The sequence below is a fragment of the Bos javanicus genome, chromosome 13 (assembly GCF_032452875.1).
Source record: "Bos javanicus breed banteng chromosome 13, ARS-OSU_banteng_1.0, whole genome shotgun sequence".
NCBI classification, from domain to species: Eukaryota; Metazoa; Chordata; class Mammalia; order Artiodactyla; family Bovidae; genus Bos; species Bos javanicus.
The window spans coordinates 75,643,973-75,662,433 of record NC_083880.1 but is presented as its reverse complement, the minus strand read 5'-3'; the positions used below and the strand labels follow the sequence as shown (position 1 = coordinate 75,662,433).

At 45.1% G+C, this 18,461-nt stretch overlaps 1 protein-coding gene and 1 long non-coding RNA gene across 5 annotated transcripts in view; one reads left to right on the top strand and one right to left on the bottom strand.

The window, feature by feature from the left end:
* EYA2 (EYA transcriptional coactivator and phosphatase 2) overlaps positions 1-18,461 on the bottom strand; it is a 262,777-nt gene that overhangs the window by 39,961 nt on the left and 204,355 nt on the right. For all 4 annotated transcript variants that reach the window (XM_061437833.1, XM_061437832.1, XM_061437831.1 and 1 more), the window contains one exon: positions 1,738-1,827. In XM_061437833.1, coding sequence (XP_061293817.1) covers positions 1,738-1,827 — 90 coding nt within the window. The remainder of the gene's footprint in view (positions 1-1,737; positions 1,828-18,461) is intronic.
* Positions 1,548-16,776, top strand: LOC133259845 (uncharacterized). The gene is made up of 4 exons (XR_009740533.1): positions 1,548-1,967; positions 7,148-7,298; positions 9,356-10,793; positions 11,326-16,776. It is a non-coding gene; the product is annotated as an uncharacterized LOC133259845 (long non-coding RNA).

Sequence of the window (18,461 nt, the reverse complement as noted above, 5' to 3'; positions counted from 1 at the left end):
ACTATCACACCTGACTGTTTTATTTTCTTCACATCCTTTTTGTTTACATATTTGTTTGGCTGTTTATTGCCTGGTCTCCAGGGATTTAAGGTGAATCAGACAGACATGGTCTCTGCTCTTATATAAGTAATATTCTAAGCAGAATATAGGGAAAAACTAAATCTACCCTGGACTTTTCAACTACAAGGGCCAATAGTTTTCATTTTTTGCTAAAGCGACTTGGGTTTTGCTATGTGTGATCAGTGGAGTCTTTACTACATTAGGCTCCATAATACTTGCCGAATTCAATTGCCATGTTTTTTTTTTTTTTTCAATTTAAAGATTTAAGCTCTTTCTCTCTCTTTTTTCCCCCTCCAAGATATGAGAGGCCTTAGTAAAGAGAGCTTGCATGTTGCTTTTGGTGAAAGAGATAGTTTTGGGCTTTGATGCTACTGGCATTTTCCACTACTCCAAAGCTCTCTTTCTTCCTCAGCAAGTTTCTATCTCAATCCTCTCTTAAAAAAGAGGCTGGACAGAGGGCATCAATCCCATTTCACAGACGTGAGGACTGAGGCCCAAATGGCTTGTCGAGACTGGACAGAACACAAGACCCATCATTTCACCAAGCATTTTCCCTCTGGAACTCTAGGACAGCAGAACAGAAAGGAAACCCTGTATCCTTTCCTGATGATAAATACTGGCAATGCTCCAGGCTGGCCAGGACAGATTTGAAATTTATAGCCTTGATGTTTCTATTTCGCAGTGGAGTCCCCAGGGATTTTTCAGATTCTAGGAAAAAATATTCCTACCAGGATAAATAGAATTGTTCTTTCATAAGCAGTTATATTTTAGGTTGCCTTTATTTTTCTATCTGTTAAGCCAATAATGAGAATATAATTTACAAATCTAGAAGATTCCTATGTTAATTCTCTTATCAGACAACCTTTCCTTACCTTGGAGAAAGCCGTTTGCTTTTTCATTAGGGGAAGGTAGTGCATTTTATTTCCTTTCTTGCTTTTGCTACCAGGAAGCTCACAGACAGACTCTGAATTGCTGTCATTAACCCAAGCCAGATTTTTACTTTTGTACAATGCTTCAGCCTTATTCATTACGTGGCTTTCTGTTCCTTTGTGTTTGCTTTAGTAGCTCTATCTTAAATATGTTTTCCATTTGAGATTTTTCCCCAATCTTTCGGACACAGGCAGTGTATAAACAAATGAATTAAATTTATTCCTGAAGCTGCTCTCCCCCTTCTCCCATCTCCCTTGCTCCTTGCTTAAGGGCACAGGAGCTGATACTTTAAATCAGCATGCTCCCCCTCCCCTTTCTCTTTGTAAAACATGTTTTCAGGGGAATGTAAATTGTTTTTAAAAGCTTCCATCCTGGCCCGCTGCTAATTATTCCTGACCCAGGAGGATCCATACTAATTTGCCTTAATAAACTTTATTAAATAGTAAATTTCAGGAGGAAGAAACTACACAGCTTTGATTGGATTAGTAAAACTGCCAGTGGACATCACCGCTAGAGCAGAGAGAAAAGCCCATTAACCGCAGAGGGAATCCGGTCGAGTGTGTTTCCAATAAGCTGTGGCTGGCCACAGTCCTATGCCTTCTTGGGGGTTGCAAGCAAAAGTTTCTAGCCTCCAAATGAAAAAGAAAAAAGGGAAAACGAAAAGGCAGTGTCTCCGCCCCCAAACCAGATGCAGGTGATTAAATAAAGCAACTATGGAATGAAACAAGTAATCAAACAATTCCAAACCTCCAGGTCATTGAAGAACAGATGTGTGTCTGCGAGGTTGAAGATCATTTCCTCCATCATGAGGCCGATGCGCACGGACGCCGTGGTGTCCTGTTAGGAAGAAGAGGAGAAGAGCGTGCAAGTGGAGTTGGTGCCATCTCAGCCTGCCCTCCTCCGGTCCCACCTGTGAACGGTGCTTGTGGTCTGTCTTCATCTCTGTGGCTCCCACACGGCCTAAAATGTGTGTCCAGGTGGGCTCAGCGTGATAATGTTGCACAGCTTCTGGGATTTCACGTCTACCTTTTCATTATTTCTATTTATCCTCATCAGTGTTTAAATCTGCCCCCCAAAGGCCTCTGGAATGGCACCTGTGTTCAGTGTTGCAAGAACCACAAATGGCTGGAGGAAAAGAGAACCTCTTGGAAAACAAGACATTTCAGGGAGAGCAGTATAAACCATGTATAAACTACTGGCAGACTTGGGATCTTGGTTCTCTATACTGATCAGTCTATGACGCTGCCTTCCTGCTCCAGATGTTTAAAAAAAACCACTGTTATCTAACAAGAGAGGATTAACTATAAAAACACAAACAAAACCCAATGTAGTACATCCATACCAGGGAAAACTAGGCAGCCATTAAAAAAAGGGAGTCATGCTAGAACTCTTGACATGAAAGAATCATCCAGAAACACAGTATTAAGGAACAAGAGCAAATTGTATCACAGTACACTGTGTAAAGGGCATCCCAGGTGGTAAAGAACCAGCCTGCCAATGCAGGAGACATAAGAGACGCTGGTTGGGTCCCTAGGTTGGGAAGATTTCCTGGAGGCAGGCATGGCACACCACCCCAGTATTCTTGCCTGGAGAATCCCATGGACAGAGGAGCCTGGCGGTCTACGGTCCTTAGGGTCACAAACAGTCAGACACGACTGAAGCAACTTAGCATGCATGCAATTACTGTGTAAAACACAGTGAACAATAAAAGGGTCCATTCTCTCGCCCTCTCGTTCCTACACACATAATGTGTAGACTGCATTACTCTTCATCCATATTTGGGGTCCCTTCCTGAAAAGCTTCTCCCTGTAGGGAGAGGATACACGCCAGGCGCTGGCAAACTACAGCCCGCAGGTCAGATCTGGCCTGCTGTCTGTTCTGAATGGCTCACAAGTTGAGCGATTTTTACATTTTTGGAGAGTGTGTTGTATATGGTTGCTTTTGGGCTTTGAAGGCTGAGGTGAGTAGTTGTGACAGATCCTTCCTGATCCTAAAGTGCTGACTATCTGGCCCCCTGAAGACAAAGGCTGCTGACCCCTGATTTAGAGGTTCCCTGTGGAACTCAACGGTGACCATGTGACTTGCTTTGGCCAACGAAATGTCAGCAGAAGATATGTTTCACTTCTGGTTGGAAGGGCCTTCTCCGGTGGCTGGGACGGTAAAGAATCTGCCTGCAGTGCAGGAGACCCAAGTTCGATCCCTGGGTCAGGAAGATCCCCTAGAGAAGGGAATGGATAACCACTCCAGTATTCTTGCCTGGAGAATTCCATGGACAGAGGAGCCCTGTGGGATCCCAGTCCATGGGATTTCAAAGAGTCAGACACAACTGAGCGACTAACTCTCCCCCCTCCCTTTTTTTTCCACTTCTGGTTGGAAGCTTTAAGAGCTAGTATATGGTTTGCCATGCTCTCTTCCCACTTCACAAGGCTAAATGTTCCAGCTACACGTGACTTGTTAGCTTGGGTTCCAGAATAAAGCTGATGAGTGTCAGAGCTACAACAGACCACAACGGGCATGTACCATAAATAAGAAGCAGGTGAGATTCGGGGCATGTCTGTTGCTGCAGCATAACCTCACTGATTCCAACTGATACACGTGGAAAATATAGAGCATACACGCGGGAAATATAGTCATAATGGTTCTCAGCCCTGGCCGCACACTTTGTTGGCGTAAGGAGCATTTACAAATCAATAAAATCACAATGGCTGCGGGTGGGATCCAGGCACGAGAAAAGTTTAAGCTCCCCACCTGATTTCAATGTGCAGTCAAGGTTAAGGACCACTGATCTACAAGGAGAGACAACACTTAGTAACAGTCCTCGTTAATATCTGTTAGGTGCTTTCTCTGTGCCACTCTCTAAGTATTTATTGACTCATTTAATCCCCACAATGCTCTCTGAGGTGAGCACTTAATATCTTCCCATTTCAGAGATGAGAACACTGAGGCTCACAGAGCACCCTGCTCAAGATGCCACAGCTAGCGAGTGCCGGGATCTGAAGCCGGTAATCTGGTTCAGGGCAGCTCGGCTTCAGAGGAGGCCTCGGAGCGGCCAGGATTGGGAGAGGAGGAAAGGTGGCCTTGACCTCCATACACCTCTTTTCCCAGTTGAATTTTTCACCAGGAGGCTGTATTACCTCTATTATAAAAACAAATAATGAATGACATAAACCCGTCTTGACCCTTAAAAAAATAGAAAATCGCAGCTGGTGATCTCAGCTTCACACACACAACTGTGAAGAATCAAGCCCAGGAACACAGCCATTAGGTGAAACACCTCATTAGGGCTTCCATAGCCAAACCTTAGCACGCCAGGCCCTGGCTGGAAGTCGCAGGGTAGAGTGGTCCATGAAAAACGAAGAGGAAATGGGGAAAACAAACTCCATGGAGCCAAGTAAGGAATCACTGTGTGACCTGGGGAAAGGTTTGGGGGGTGTTTCCACATACTGCTCGAAACCAAACCATTTCACCTCCGCAGGAGTGCACACATTCTTTCCTAGTGAGGCTGTTTGTACGCCTAACCACCTATGCCCAGCCCTCCATGTGCTAAGTGGGAAGCAAGAAGCAGCAGCCATCTAGATTCATCCACTGAAAGGATTTATTCAGAAAAATGTCAACTCTCAGGCCAGCACACAAAACAGGAAAAGCAATTACTGTAGACAAAAATGGCTTACCCGTGACAAGTGTTTGCATGGTTATAAGAAGCCGAATCCTCTACATCAATAAAGCTGAAATGATGACTTACTGATATTGGGAGGGTGTGGAAACAAAGTCTACATGTGTGTGAGAGGCAAGGGTGGGTGAGAAGAGAGAGCTAAAGCCTTACATTGTAGTTTGGGAAGCCAGAGATCCTGCCGAAAACAGAAAAAAATCATGCAGTGGGTAAAGAAGCAGGTTACTTCGAAATTTGAAGGTAAATACGCAAAGAATCAAGAGTTGAGAGTTGTTGCCTCTGGGTGAAAAAACAGGGTGGGGTTGGGGGGAAATCACTGGGGACTGCTCGCTGCGTTTCATAATCCCTTCCTTTGGAGAAGACATGAGTTTTAAACTCTACGCATATATTTCTTGGATTCAAAGAAAACTAAAAACAAAAGGAGGGGCTTTCCTGGTAGTCCAGTGGTTAAGAATCCAGCTGGCAAAGCAGAGGACACGGGTCTGATCCCTGGTCCAGGAAGACTCCCTATGCTATGGGGCAGCTAAGCCTGTGCGTGACAGCCACTGAGCCCGCGGGCACCAGAGCCCAAGCTCGACAACGAGAGACGCCACCGCAGTGAGAAGCCCGAGCGCCGCAACTGGAGAGAGCCCGTGCAGCAGTGAAGGCCCAGTGCCGCCAGAAAGGGAAACCTCGGCAAGCAACGTTACCCTCCAGTGTACACTGCGCGCTTAGTCACTCAGTCGTGTCCGACTCTTTGTGACCCCATGGACTCCAGCCCGCCAGGTTCCTCTGTCCATGGGGGTTTTCCAGGCAAGAGTTCTGGAGTGTGGGCAGTCGCCATTTCCTTCTCCAGGGGATCTTCCCAACCCAGGGATCTAACCCAGGTCTCCCTTATTGCAGGCGGGTTCCTTACCGTCCGAGCCCCCAGGGAAGACCAGAGTAAATACTACCCTAGAGAAAAATCCATATATGTGAACAAGGGATGTGTAAAAAGATGCTCATTACAGAGTTGTTTGTAAACTGCAAATGACTGAAAACTATTTAGCTGTCCACTAAAGAGAGAAATAAAATGTAGAATATTCGTGCAATGGGAAACTAAATTCAATGGAAACAAATGAACCAGATCTCCAGTTGTTAACATGGACACATCAAAAAAATATTGACTGAAAGTACATATCAGAGAGTTATATACTGCATGTTATTACCATTTATTGGAGACATATAAAATGTTACTACATATTTTCCATGGGCCCTTATATATCTGTAAATATCTGCAAAGCTATATATCCATAATCAGAACAGTAATTACCTTTGGAAAGCCGAGTGGAGGGGAGAGAGGAATTAGAAGTGATGATCAAAGTGAACTTTAGCCTTATCTAGAATATTCTCAATTTCTTTTTTTTAAAGAGAAGAGATTCAAACATTTCTGAGATTATTAAAAACTGAAACAAAAACTTCAAGACACCCAAAGGTTTCTGAGGAGAACTTTTAGAATACCTAACTACTCCCTAAGCATTCTCTTATTTCAGTTTTTTCTAAAATCTGCTTGCATGCTGTCTATTAGATGATTTTAAACTGTGTAGTGGGAACCTCTTTTCAAGATACTTGATAAAAACTAGTTCTGCTGAGGTGGAAAAGTCTAGAACAGCCCAAGAAAAGCGCAACTGTCCCTGTAGTTAAGTGACACACAGTGTTACTCCGGGCCAGACCACTGTATCCAAGTAGAAAATGTTTTTTTCAGGGTTGTAAAGACTGAGAAATGAAGAAACAAAAATTGGTGGAGGCTGAGCATGAATTAATGTGAGGACAGGGTGACAGGGGTTTCATCTCATGCTGCCCTCTGAATGCATCCCTGACATGCTCTATAAACACACCATCCTGGTTTGTTAGCTTAATTCACCCCGTGTAGCTTGGAGAGGGAGGAAGCCCACCTGAACTAGCACTCCTCCCAAAGAAAGCCTAAAATATGGAGTCTTTGCACCATGTTTTTCCAACTAATAAAAGGACTAAATGAAACAGCACACGTGTAACCCCCAGCCCAGGGTCCGGGATATCAGGCACTCTGCAAGCACTGGTTATTGTCAAAACATCCCAGTGTGCTTCCTCGTGTTTCTGTAAACCCAGCAGGAATATCCCGAATCAGATGGTACCCTACGAAAGATGTGCTTTATGAAAATACCATCTCACATGAAAACCATTTTCTTAATCATTACATACTCTTTGGATTAAAAAAAAAAAATCGGTGGTTAATTTCTTAAGTAACAGCAAGAAACAGATTGTGCTTAAGAAACAATCAATTTAAACCAGAATGGAGAACTGAGAAAAGGGAGTTTTTCCAAAACAGGCTTCGATTTGTAACTTGTCTGTGGAAAGGACTGCGCTGGGGGCCGTTGGGGTCGGGCGGATGGAATGTCGTCTTTGACTCAAGAATCTGTGGGTGGTTCTCTCCCCACAAAGGTACAAATCAGACTGCAGATTTTTTCAATGTGCTCTCATGTTCTACAGATTTGTCAGGGTTCGGCTTTGATGACGGCGAGGTGGGCTTCGCACGCTTTCATTTAGGAAGCTGATGAGGACGCTCCAAGCACAACAACCCCCCTCGAGGCAGACGCTGTGGGTCTGGATGCAGCTGTAACCTAATTATCACGCATTCTTGGTGAGGTTCTCTTAATTAGAGGAAGATGGTGGGGGTGTTCACCATATGGGCCCCTCAAAGATCTGCCTTGTGGATCAGTAAGTTATCTTGTGACGTATGGCTGTATTTCCTGGATGCGGGCGGAGAGGGTAAGAGCCTTAAAACAGAAAGTCTTTTCCTAAAACGAAATTAATCGAATATCAAACAAACTTGAAGGAGGAAAATGGCATGTGGATTCCTGGAGGTTTCAAAATCTGAATGCAAAAAATTCTTCGGGGTTAATTTAGATGTTAATTTAGATGACGGCAATTGTTTTCTGTCAAGTGCCTTCATCACTCCCAAATATCTAAGCTCTCCGATTTAAGCCGTATTCTAAGAGGTCTTCTGCCCAATCCCTGTGGATTAGGAGGAAACCATTTTCATTTCTGAAGGAGTCCAAGTTTTGAACCAAAAAGTCGTATGTAATGAATCACAGCTCTGTTCGTCCAAAAGAGAATTTCCTTTATTGAATTTTCCAAGTTTTCTATTTTAAGCACATAACGCTTTTGTAGTAGATGGTTTAATTCATCATTTAATTCCGTTTATAATTTAAAGAGGTGAGAGCCACACTATTCAGCATCACAACGCTTTGAAGAAAAGAAAGGCACACCCCCAAATTCATCTTGAAATTAACTTATAAGAGTGTGGTCTTTTTTTTTTTTTTTTTTTTTACAGCTGGCTGGATAATAATAATAGCCAGTCATTACTGAGTGTTTTGTAGTAGGTTAAGAGTGTGGGTTCTGAGCCAGACTGCTTATTATGTTCAAGGCTAGTTCCACCTCTTACCACTAGATGACTTTGTACAAGTTACTTAACCTCTGTGTGCCTCAGTTTTTCATCTGTAAAATGGGGTTAATCAACTCATAAAATTGTTATTAATACAAAGATTAAACGAGTTTTTCAAAGAGTAGGTTGTCATCCGGGAGAAGGCAATGGTACCCCACTCCAGTACTCTTGTCTGGAAAATCCCATGGACGGAGGAGCCTGGTAGGCTGCAGTCTATGAGATCGCTGAGTCGGACACGACTGAGCAACTTCACTTTGACTTTTCACTTTCATGCATTGGACAAGGAAATGGCAACCCACTCCAGTATTCTTGCCTGGAGAATCCTAGGGACGGGGGAGCCTGGTGGGCTGCAGCAGCAGCAGGTCGTCATCCTTTTAGTGAATGTTTACTTTAAAAATGACCAGCTTAAAAAAGACAAAAAAAGAATGAAAGAAATATAAGAGAATCTGCTGCTGCTAAGTCGCTTCAGTTGTGTCCGACTCTGTGCGACCCCATAGACGGCGGTCCATCAGGCTCCCCTGTCCCTGGGATTCTCCAGGCAAGAACACTGGAGTGGGTTGTCATTTCCTTCTCCAATGCATGAAAGTGAAAAAATAAAGTGAAGTCACTCAGTCGTGTCCGACTCCTAGCGACCCCATGGACTGCAGCCCACCAGGCCCCTCTGTCCATGGGATTTTCCAGGCAAGAGTACTGGAGTGGGTAGCCATTGCCTTCTCCGATAAGAGAATCTAGGGGTTACTAAACTACGGCTGTCAATTTTTATAAAGTTTTACTGGAACACAGCCATGCCCACTTCTTTGCTCATCGTTTGTGGCTGCTTTCGGGCTATAATGGCAGCGTTGATCGCTCCTGCAGAGCCTAGCCTAAAGCCTAAAATATTTATTATGCCACCAGGGAAAAATTTACCAATCTCTAGAATAGATGACACTCCAGTGTTCTTGCCTGGTGAATCCCAGGGACGGGGAGCCTGGTGGGCTGCCGTCTGTGGGGTTGCACAGAGTCGGACACGACTGAAGCGACTTAGCAGCAGCAGTAGAATAGATGACGAAACATCAAAGTACATCATCATATGCAAATTCATACGAAAATATTGGGGGATCAGATCCCACTGTTTCTAAAATCTACTTCTGGATATTCTGGTTACACAAATACATTTTCCATTTTGTCTTAAACTAATGTGTGCTGTTTCTGTTGCATGCAGTTGAAAGATTCTTGACTCTGCTCACAGCTTCCCTGTGTCTGCACCCAAACAGGTATATTTCAGTCAGAGTGGCAATGACCACAGGCAAGTTCAAGTGCTTTTGCACATCTTAGGAATAACTGAGCCTTTCCAGGCAGCACTTCAGAAGACTGATGGCACCTCTTACTCCCTCAACCCTAAAGTGTTGTGAAGGCAAGTGCACGGAAGGGCCTGTTTTATTTTCTGGTCTTAGGGCCACAGTCTCTTTTTTATACAAGCATTGCCTAATGGAGCAAGTGCTTTCCTCCAATGAGCACCACAGATCGCCTCCACCATTCACCAGGTATGCGTGAAAGTGGCCACAGGCAAGAAGCTTCCTGAAGCAAAGCGACCGAGAACATTAACTGCGGAGTCAGCAGGACCTGGCTTCAAATCCCAGGACTGCCATTCCCCAGGGACATGACCTTGGATCAGATGTTCACCCTCCCTGGGTCTCAGTTTCCTCACATGAATATAAGCAAGTGACTCCTTTCTAGGGCTCCCGTAGGATAATGAGTGCGATATGATTTCCTCCTGGTGCTTGGGTATATTATTAGCACAGGCAAATTAGCAAAAAAGGCATCAGAGTCCACAACCTTCCATCAGAACGCTTTCCCCACTTAGAAATTCCCGTGCAGTAGTTTGACCTGGTATTTGCTAAACCACGGCCATTCTTGTAATACCTTTGCAAGTTTCACACACTGCAGAGCAGCTGTGTTAACTTAGGATTTTCCTTTAATTGAGCTACCCTTCCTGCACATTTTTTTTTTAAACAAACACAGTTCAGAAAGAAACTTGTCCTCACAATTGCAGATGGCAAACCTGTTCCACTCACCATCGCAGAAAGTTAAACACAAAGATGAGCATGTATGTTAGTTTCTTGTGGATGCTGTAACAGATCACCACAAATTCAGTGGCTTGAAACAACAAAAGTTTGTCCTCTTACAGAGTTCTAGACATTAGAAATCTAAAATCAAGGTGTTTCAGACTTCCCTGGTGGCCCAGTGGATAGGAATCTGCCTGCCAAAGCAGTGGACAGGGGTTCGATCCCTGGTCCGGGAAGATTTCACGTACCATGGAGCAACTAAGCCTGTGTGCCACAACTGCTGAGCCCCTGTGCTGCTGCTACTGAAGCTTAGAGCCTGTGCTCTGCAACAATGACACCCATGCATCACAACCAAAGAGTAGCCCCCGCTCTCTGCGATTAGAGAAAAGCCCGTACAGCACCGAAGATCCAGTGCGGCCAGAAATAAATAACATAAATAAAAAAATTAAGTCAAGGTGTTCCTTCGGGAGCTTTCAAAGGCGAATCAGTTTCCTTGCCTTTTTCAGCTTCCAGAGGCCAGTGCATTCCTTGGCGTTGGCTCCTTCGCCGCAGCCAGTTCCTGCTATCGACTCTCACCTCCTGCCTCCCTCTTCTGAGGACTCTGATTACATTAATCACACCTGTTAAGTCTCTTTGGCCATACAAGGTAACATTCACAGATTCTGGAGACTGGGACCTGAACACCTTTTGGGGGCCCATTTGTCTGCCTACCACACAGCATGCAATGAAAAAAAATGACAAAATGCTGCTCTTTTGGGTGTGTGATCTCATATACCATGTTTTAAGGCAGTTGTTTAGTCACTAAGTCATGTCTGACTCTTCGTGACCCCATGGACTGCAGCCCACAAGGCTCCTTTGTCTATGGGACTTTTCAGGCAAGAATACTGGAGTGGGTTGCTATTTCCTCCTCCAGAGGATCTTCCTGACCCTGGGATCGAACCCGTGTCTCCTATGGCTCCTGCATTGCAGGCGGATTCTTCACTGCTGAGCCACCAGAGAAGCCTGTTTTAAGGCAGAGGTTCTCAGCAAAGGTGGCATCTCCCCCTAGAGAGCAGTTTGCAAGTTTGGGCAACACTCCTCCTTGTCATAACTGGGGGGAAGTGGCATTTGGGGAGGGTTGATATTGTGATTTATAGTACGAAATATATATTTGGGTTTTGTCCCTGTTTCTGGCACAGAACTCCTAAAGCCCTTGGAATTTTTAATAGCCGAGATATGGAAGCAGCCTAAGTGCCCATCAGCAGTTGAGTGGATAAAGATGATATGGTGTGTACATACAACGGAATGTTACCTGGCCGTGAAAAAGAAGGAAATCTTGCCATTCTGACAACACGGATGGAGCTGGAGGATATTTTGCTCAGTGAAATAAGCTGGACTGAGAAAGACAAATACTGTTTGTTTTCACTTGTATGTGGAATCAAAACACCAAAACAAACCAACATAAAATGAAAACAGACTCATAGATACAGAGAACAAACAAGTGGTTGCCTGAGGAGAGAGGGGTGGGCAGAACAGCTGAAGAGGATTGAGAGGTACACGCTACCAGCTGTAAAACACGTAAGTCACGGGGATGTGATGGACAGCACAGAGAACACAGTCAACCATACTATAAAACCTTTTTATGCTATGAAATCTATAAAAATACAGACTCGTTATGTTTCATACCTGAAACTAATATAATACTGGGAGAAGGAAATGGCAACCCACTCCAGTATTCTTGCCTGGAGAATCCCACCGACAGAGGAGCCTGGCGGGCTACAGTCCATGGGGTCACAAAGAGTCAGACATGACTGAGCAACTTTCCCTGGGGTGATGAACGTATCCACGTGTTGGGAAGGTGGCACACCCCAGTTGCATGTGGGTGCTCCTGTGCTGGGGACCCCTCTGGACCCTCCTTATGTACGCCACGTGGCTGTTCATCCGTATCCTTCATGATATCCTTTGTCATAAACTAGTCCCTGTATGTAAGTGTTTCTTTCAGTGCTGTGAGCTCCAGCACATTAGTTGAACCCAAGGAGGGGGTCATGGAACCTCTAATTTATAGCCAGTTGGTCAGAAGCACAGGTAACAATGTAGATGTGCAACTGGCATGAAGTGGGGGCGGTCTTGTGGGACTGAGCCCTTAGCGAGTGGGATTAACCCGGACGCTGTCTTCAGGAAGACAGAGTCAGAACTGAATTAACTGCTTGGTGATGTTGGGAAATACACATTAGAGGGTGCCAGGGACACAGGACAGTCATTTGTAATGAAAAATTGTCACACATCCCACGTAACTTTCCCATTTCATTGCTGGACACTCTTGTTATAAAAAAACCTGTTTCTAATTATCTGAGCCTAGCCTGTAACTCATGTTTTTACTTTATTCCCAAGGGGCCTTTAGATCATCACTGAGAGAGGGAGACGGTGAGGGAGGCTGAAAGCAAGCACATTTGTATACTGGGCTATATATGGCTAGCTAGCTTCCACTCACCTCCAAAGCTGTTGTCCACACAGCAGCAAGATCGGTCTGTTTAAAACAAAAACCAGAACTGTCCCTCCTCTTTTAAAACCCATCAGCATCCTCTGGCCCTCTGAATAATGCCAGCATCCTTCACTTTTCCACTCTAACCCACTGGTCTGCTCTGTGAGCTTGCCAACTCGATACTGCCTCAGGGCCTTTGCACTGGCTGTTCTCACTGCCTGGAATTTCCTTTCCCCAGATGCTTTCCTGGCCGGCCCCTTTGTAACATTCAGTTCCCACTTTCAATACCAGAAAGACCTTCTCTGATCATCCCGCCTGAAGTAACCTGGGTGCTGACCCTCCACTCATGTGGCATCTCATTACGCTGTTTCAGTTTTTAACAGCATTTACCATTATCTGGAAAGATCTTATGATTTCTGATGCTTCTCTCTCAACCAGAACACAAGCTCTCTGAGAGCTACTGCTATGTAACTCGAACCTGGACCGGGTACAAGGCAGATGCTCGGTTAAGTATTTTTAAAAATAAATATTTAAGTGTGTGTAAGTCTTTTGTATATTAGCACACTTCCTCCTCAAAATATCTTGTCCCTAGTTTACAGATTAAATGAGATTCAAAGCGAGGAGGAGATTCAAAGCAACAGAGCTGGGATTCAAACCCAGGACTGAAGCGGAGCAGATCCCTCTGGTCCTTGTGCCTTCTGCCCACCTCCCCCCACTATCAGGCCTCTGCCTGCCTTTGGTTGGCGGAAAACTTTAAAGAATAAGTTGAGTCCAAGAAGTGGGAAGTGTGCAAACAGGAACACAGTCAAAGGAGCCTGAATAATAATAATAATGTAGTCGTTAAGCATAGTCAAGGACCTTTAGTTCTTTCTCAAGGGCTGTAGATAGTATGCTGAGCCAAATCCTGTGAGTTGTCTTATAGATACTAAAATAGCAGGTGGAGAAGTTAGCTACATGATGACCAGACTGTACCCAGGACATGAGCTACCGCGATTCTGAAAACTGGCCACAAAGAAATGGAAACAAATGGACCCTGGAATTGAGGATTAACTGGACCTAAAACAATCAAGATGACACTGGTCAGACCACCGATGACCCATCTGAAGATGACTGTCAGAGATGACTGTGCTGTTTCTGCATGTACCCCCCCGCCCCCAAGACTTCTATAAAAGCTCTTGCCCATTGGTTGCCAGTGGTGGTGGTGGGGAGTTGGCCTTTGGACAGACGTCCGCCACCCTCCCTCTGAGCTGCCGGTATCTGAAATAAAGCTAACTTTCCTTTCCATCAACGTGGCCTGTTTTTGGATTGGCAAGCAGCCGGACCCCACACACTTTCGGTAACAGGATTACCGAAGAAACCAAAATCTTATCCATTTTACTCACGGAGTATGTCTTCACAGGAACTATTAACAAGTGCTTTATTAAGAAAAAGAAGCTACAGTCATATTACCACCAGAATTTTTTTTTTTTTTTTGGTAAATGTCTGATTTAAAACTGTTGAGGTCTACTTTTAATGAACAAGTGAAGTGAAGTCGCTCAGTCGTGTCCAACTCTTTGCGACCCCATGGACCCTGGCTACCTGGTAGCCTACCAGCCGCCTCAGTCCATGGAATTTTCCAGGCAAGCATACTGGAGTGGGTTGCCATTTCCTTCTCCATTAATGAACAAGGGACCCATTTAATTAAATTACACTTCCAAAGTTAAGAGAAATGACAGGTGGTTGCCATGCAAAAATCAGCCTGATCCTTTTCTCAGTCTCAGGCTAGCTTTCCTTTTTAATAACTGCTGGGCTTCAGAGTGGATAAAAGGAGAGACCACGTGCTGGGGAAGGATCTCCCTTCATTGCCCCTGAGCATTTGTGCCTCTCATTTCCCAGACGTGATGTGGAAAAAAAAAGTTACCCAGTAAATCCCTCACTTCTTAGCTGTCCCCCGCTCCCCACTCCCCAAGCCAGGAATGGCTCTTCAGGAACCAGACGCTTTGGCTGAGATTGGAAGTCACATCACTTGAGCCGGCCTTGAAGGACTCTGAATCCTCTCTTGGCTCCCCAGCCTTCCGCCCCAACCCCTGATTTATGAGCAGCCCATAACTTTTTAGGATGTCATTGTATGTGTCAAAGAGAGATGAGCCGGGGGAAGGCCCATCCTGGTAACCAATTCAGGGCCTCTCTAGATCCGTGAATGTTACCAAATGCAATGCTTCCAAAAGTAATTTTCAGAAAAAAACCAACCAAACAATGAAAAACACAACTCTCGTATGCACGTTATCTTGTTCTCACGGGGATCAAAGGACGGCAGCTTCCAGGGGCAGTCTCTTTCACCCTCATCACGGGGGTCTCAGGTGAAACGCCAGTCAGTCTTTCAACATGAAGAGGGGGCAGCCCACGGTCTTTCCTCCAAGATGCTCCTATGCCGACATCCTACAGGTTAAACCACTTCCGGTCTAAGTGGACCCAGCCCCAGGTGTAAGCCTTCCTGGACTTCCCACTCCAAAGGCATCTCTGAGTGCTCCCAGCGGGAAGCAGGTCTAAAGAGGCATCCGGAGATTTCCAAACTCTTCTCTTACCCTGAAGCTTCTTAGGTGATGGAGTTAGTTAACCCTACTTCAAGCTCCTCACAAGGCATTTTCTTAAGGAAACGTGTATAACCAGCAGAGGTAGATGTTTGTGAGTTCGGGATGTGATCTTGCTAATTACTTGTTAATTAGCAAGCTCACGGCTAATATTCCTGTGAGAACTCAGCTCCTTAGATGTGTTTCTGAAAGCTAGCGGCATGGTTAACAGTCAAATTCACTAAGAGACTTCCTTAGTCAACTACTTTATTCTTATTTTTTTGGGTCACACTTCGTGTCTCGTGGCAGTGGTCCCCAACCTTTTGGGCACCAGGGATCGTTTTGTGGAAGACAATTTTTTCATGGACTGGGGTGGTGGGGGGATGGTTTCAGGATGATTCAAGCACATTACACTTATTATGACATCAGCTCCGCCTCAGATCGTCAGGCATTAGACGCTGGAGGTGGGGGACCCCTGTCTTGTAGGATCTCAGTTCTTCAATCAGGCACTGAACTCAGGCCATGGCAGTGAAAGTGCTGTATCCTAACCACTAGACCACCAGGGAACTCTTAATTACTTTAAAAGAAGAAGTTTGGGCTAGTTCTTTAGGAGTCCGATAGGTGGGTGCATGAACCTGCTTTTGTGTGTTTACAGAATATCTCTGGAGTGAAAAACTGGAGCTCTTGATAAATCAGGGTTGTTCAGCCTCGGCACTGTTGACCCTTGGAGCCAGATCATTCTTTGCTGGGGCTGTACTGTCCATGGTAGGCTGTTCAGCGACATCGCTGGCCTCTATCCACTAGGTGCCAGGAGTATCCCCCTCATCCAGTTGTGAAAACCAAAAATGTCTCCAGTCAAGCGCCCGGGAGGCCAAAGTACCCTCAAGTGGGGAACCGCTGCTCTAATTCCTTTAAAATTAATGAAAGGCTTGGCTCTTAGTCAATTAACTCTGTAATTCTAGAGTGGACAACCTTATCGATGAAACTAGCTTTCTAAATAAGTGACAAGTTAAAAAATTCTTCGATCTCCCAACCAGCTGAGTGTAAGTGCCGTTCTGTTTCAAAAGTCCACGTGGCCCAGTTGTTCGGCGTCACCACTGCAGCCAGGCCCCAGTCTGCAGACTCGGGCTCTGTCCTTCTTACTAGAGGTCAGTGACTGCCAGAAGTCGCTGTGCCCATCTCCTGGCCTGCACATGTGGGTAACCAGAGCATCTACTCCTAAAGGATGAGAGTAAACGAGCTGATGTATGTAAAGCTCTTTAGTGGATACTGAGTTGGGAGCAAGCGCAGAGGGTCTGTCATCCTTATTCACAGAGTTACCTTCTCCAGGGCCTCACTGGCCACACCCAGCGCTTGCACTGGGCCGTCCCTTTCTCGGGTGCCACCTGAAGGGGCCATCAGGGGAGACATGGAGAAGAAGCTTGGTTTGGCGCTTTGTGATCTTGGCCTTTTCCTTCTCATCCCAGCACCCAGACCGCCTCAGGCCAAGCTTGTGTCTTGGCGGGCACCCTGTCTGGGCCTGCAGACTTCTGCAAAGGGCAGCCTTGCCTACCTTGGAGACAGTTCACAAATTCAGGCAGCCTGCCACGTGTGTTCGCCTGGCTTTTCTCTTGTGTCGATTACCCTGACGCCCCCAACTTGGGGTCAACGTGCTTTTGCACCGATTCTGGAACACAGTGCTCTCCCTCTCCCTTTTAAAGAAAAAAGAAAACCAAACGCACAAACACACAAAATCAACCAGAGCCATCACGCCATACAAGCCAACTGGGCCTTAAAAAAAACACTGCCAAGTAGCTGTTTACAAGCTGAACAAATAATTACTCTGCCACAAGGAAGAAAAGTATTAATTAAAGCTATTCATTAAACCAGCCTCGCTATTCTGTGGGGTTTATCTCTTGGAAGTGTCAGCCAGAGGTTAGGGACGGATTAACACACAATGGAGGGCTTTGCCAGTTAAATCTCCTCCTTGTGGTTAGCTTTTAATAATAAAGTTGTCATTAAAAGAAAGAATTTAATGGTTTTAATTGGGTTTAATTACTTGGAAACTCCTGGAAAACAGATCAGCTTGTTTGAAAGAGAAAGACAAGTAAATGATGGTGGTAAAGAAAAAAAAAAAAAGGTTGATTCACATGTTTAAACAGTAAAGCTGAAAAAAAAAACGAAAAAAAAAACTTGGCTTCTTTGGCAGTTTCATAGGAGAACACAGAAAATAGAAACGATCTTCTTAGCTCAGCAAATGGGTCTATTTGTATTCACAAGAACTTTACCAAAAAAACCAGAAGGATAAATGCCCGTCATCACTGAATCACAAAAGAATCAAACTGACTACAAATGATAAAATCATAGTTAAATTGAAGAGAACAAACAAAGATGTCTAAACTGGTTCTTCTTTTGAAGTTTTACGCAACTACTCAGCCTCTTAAGATTTTTTTTTATCCTTTGAAAAATGTTCTTTCAGCTGGAGGTGTCTGGCAGCTTTAAAAGCATTTCCCTAGGATGTAAATTTAAATGCAAAATGTTAAATAGATAAATGGAGCTGTGAAAGTGGATTAGGGGGACCGACTATCTGGATGTGCCTAACTGAGGAGGTTCCTGGGACTTGGCACCTTGAATGTGAAAACTGGGAAAGTTCCAGATGACCCAGATGAGATGACCACCCTAACTCGAGTCACCATTCATGACCAAGGGGCATTTGAGACCAGTGCATTTCTGGAAGTTCACACCAAATGCTTAGACCAGGGCTTGACACCCAGCAAAGTGGCTCCTGCTTCTGTCCAGGAATGGGCACGTCCTCATCAACACTCTTGAGTCTTGTGCTTTTCATTATTATTTTTATTACTATTATTTGTAGTGGTAGTGATACATTCAGAGAAGGCAATGGCACCCCACTCCAGTACTCTTGCCTGGAAAATCCCATGGACGGAGGAGCCTGGTAGGCTACAGTCCATGGGGTCGCTAAGAGTCGGACACGACTGAACAACTTCCCTTTCACTCTTCACTTTCCTGCATTGGAGAAGGAAATGGCAACCCACTCCAGTGTTCTTGCCTGGAGAATCCCAGGGACAGGGGAGCCTGGTGGGCTTGTCTATAGGGTCGCACAGAGTCGGACGAGAGAGGATATTCTTACACAACCAGCAACATGCTTCTAAAGATGTAGTTCTTGGGACTTCCCTGGTGGTCCACTGGCTAAGACTCGGAGCTCCCAATGCAGGGGGCTAGGGTTCGATCCCTGGTCAGGGAACTAGATTCCACACAGCTAAAGATTCTAGATTCTACAGCTAAAGATCCTGTGTGCCACAAATAA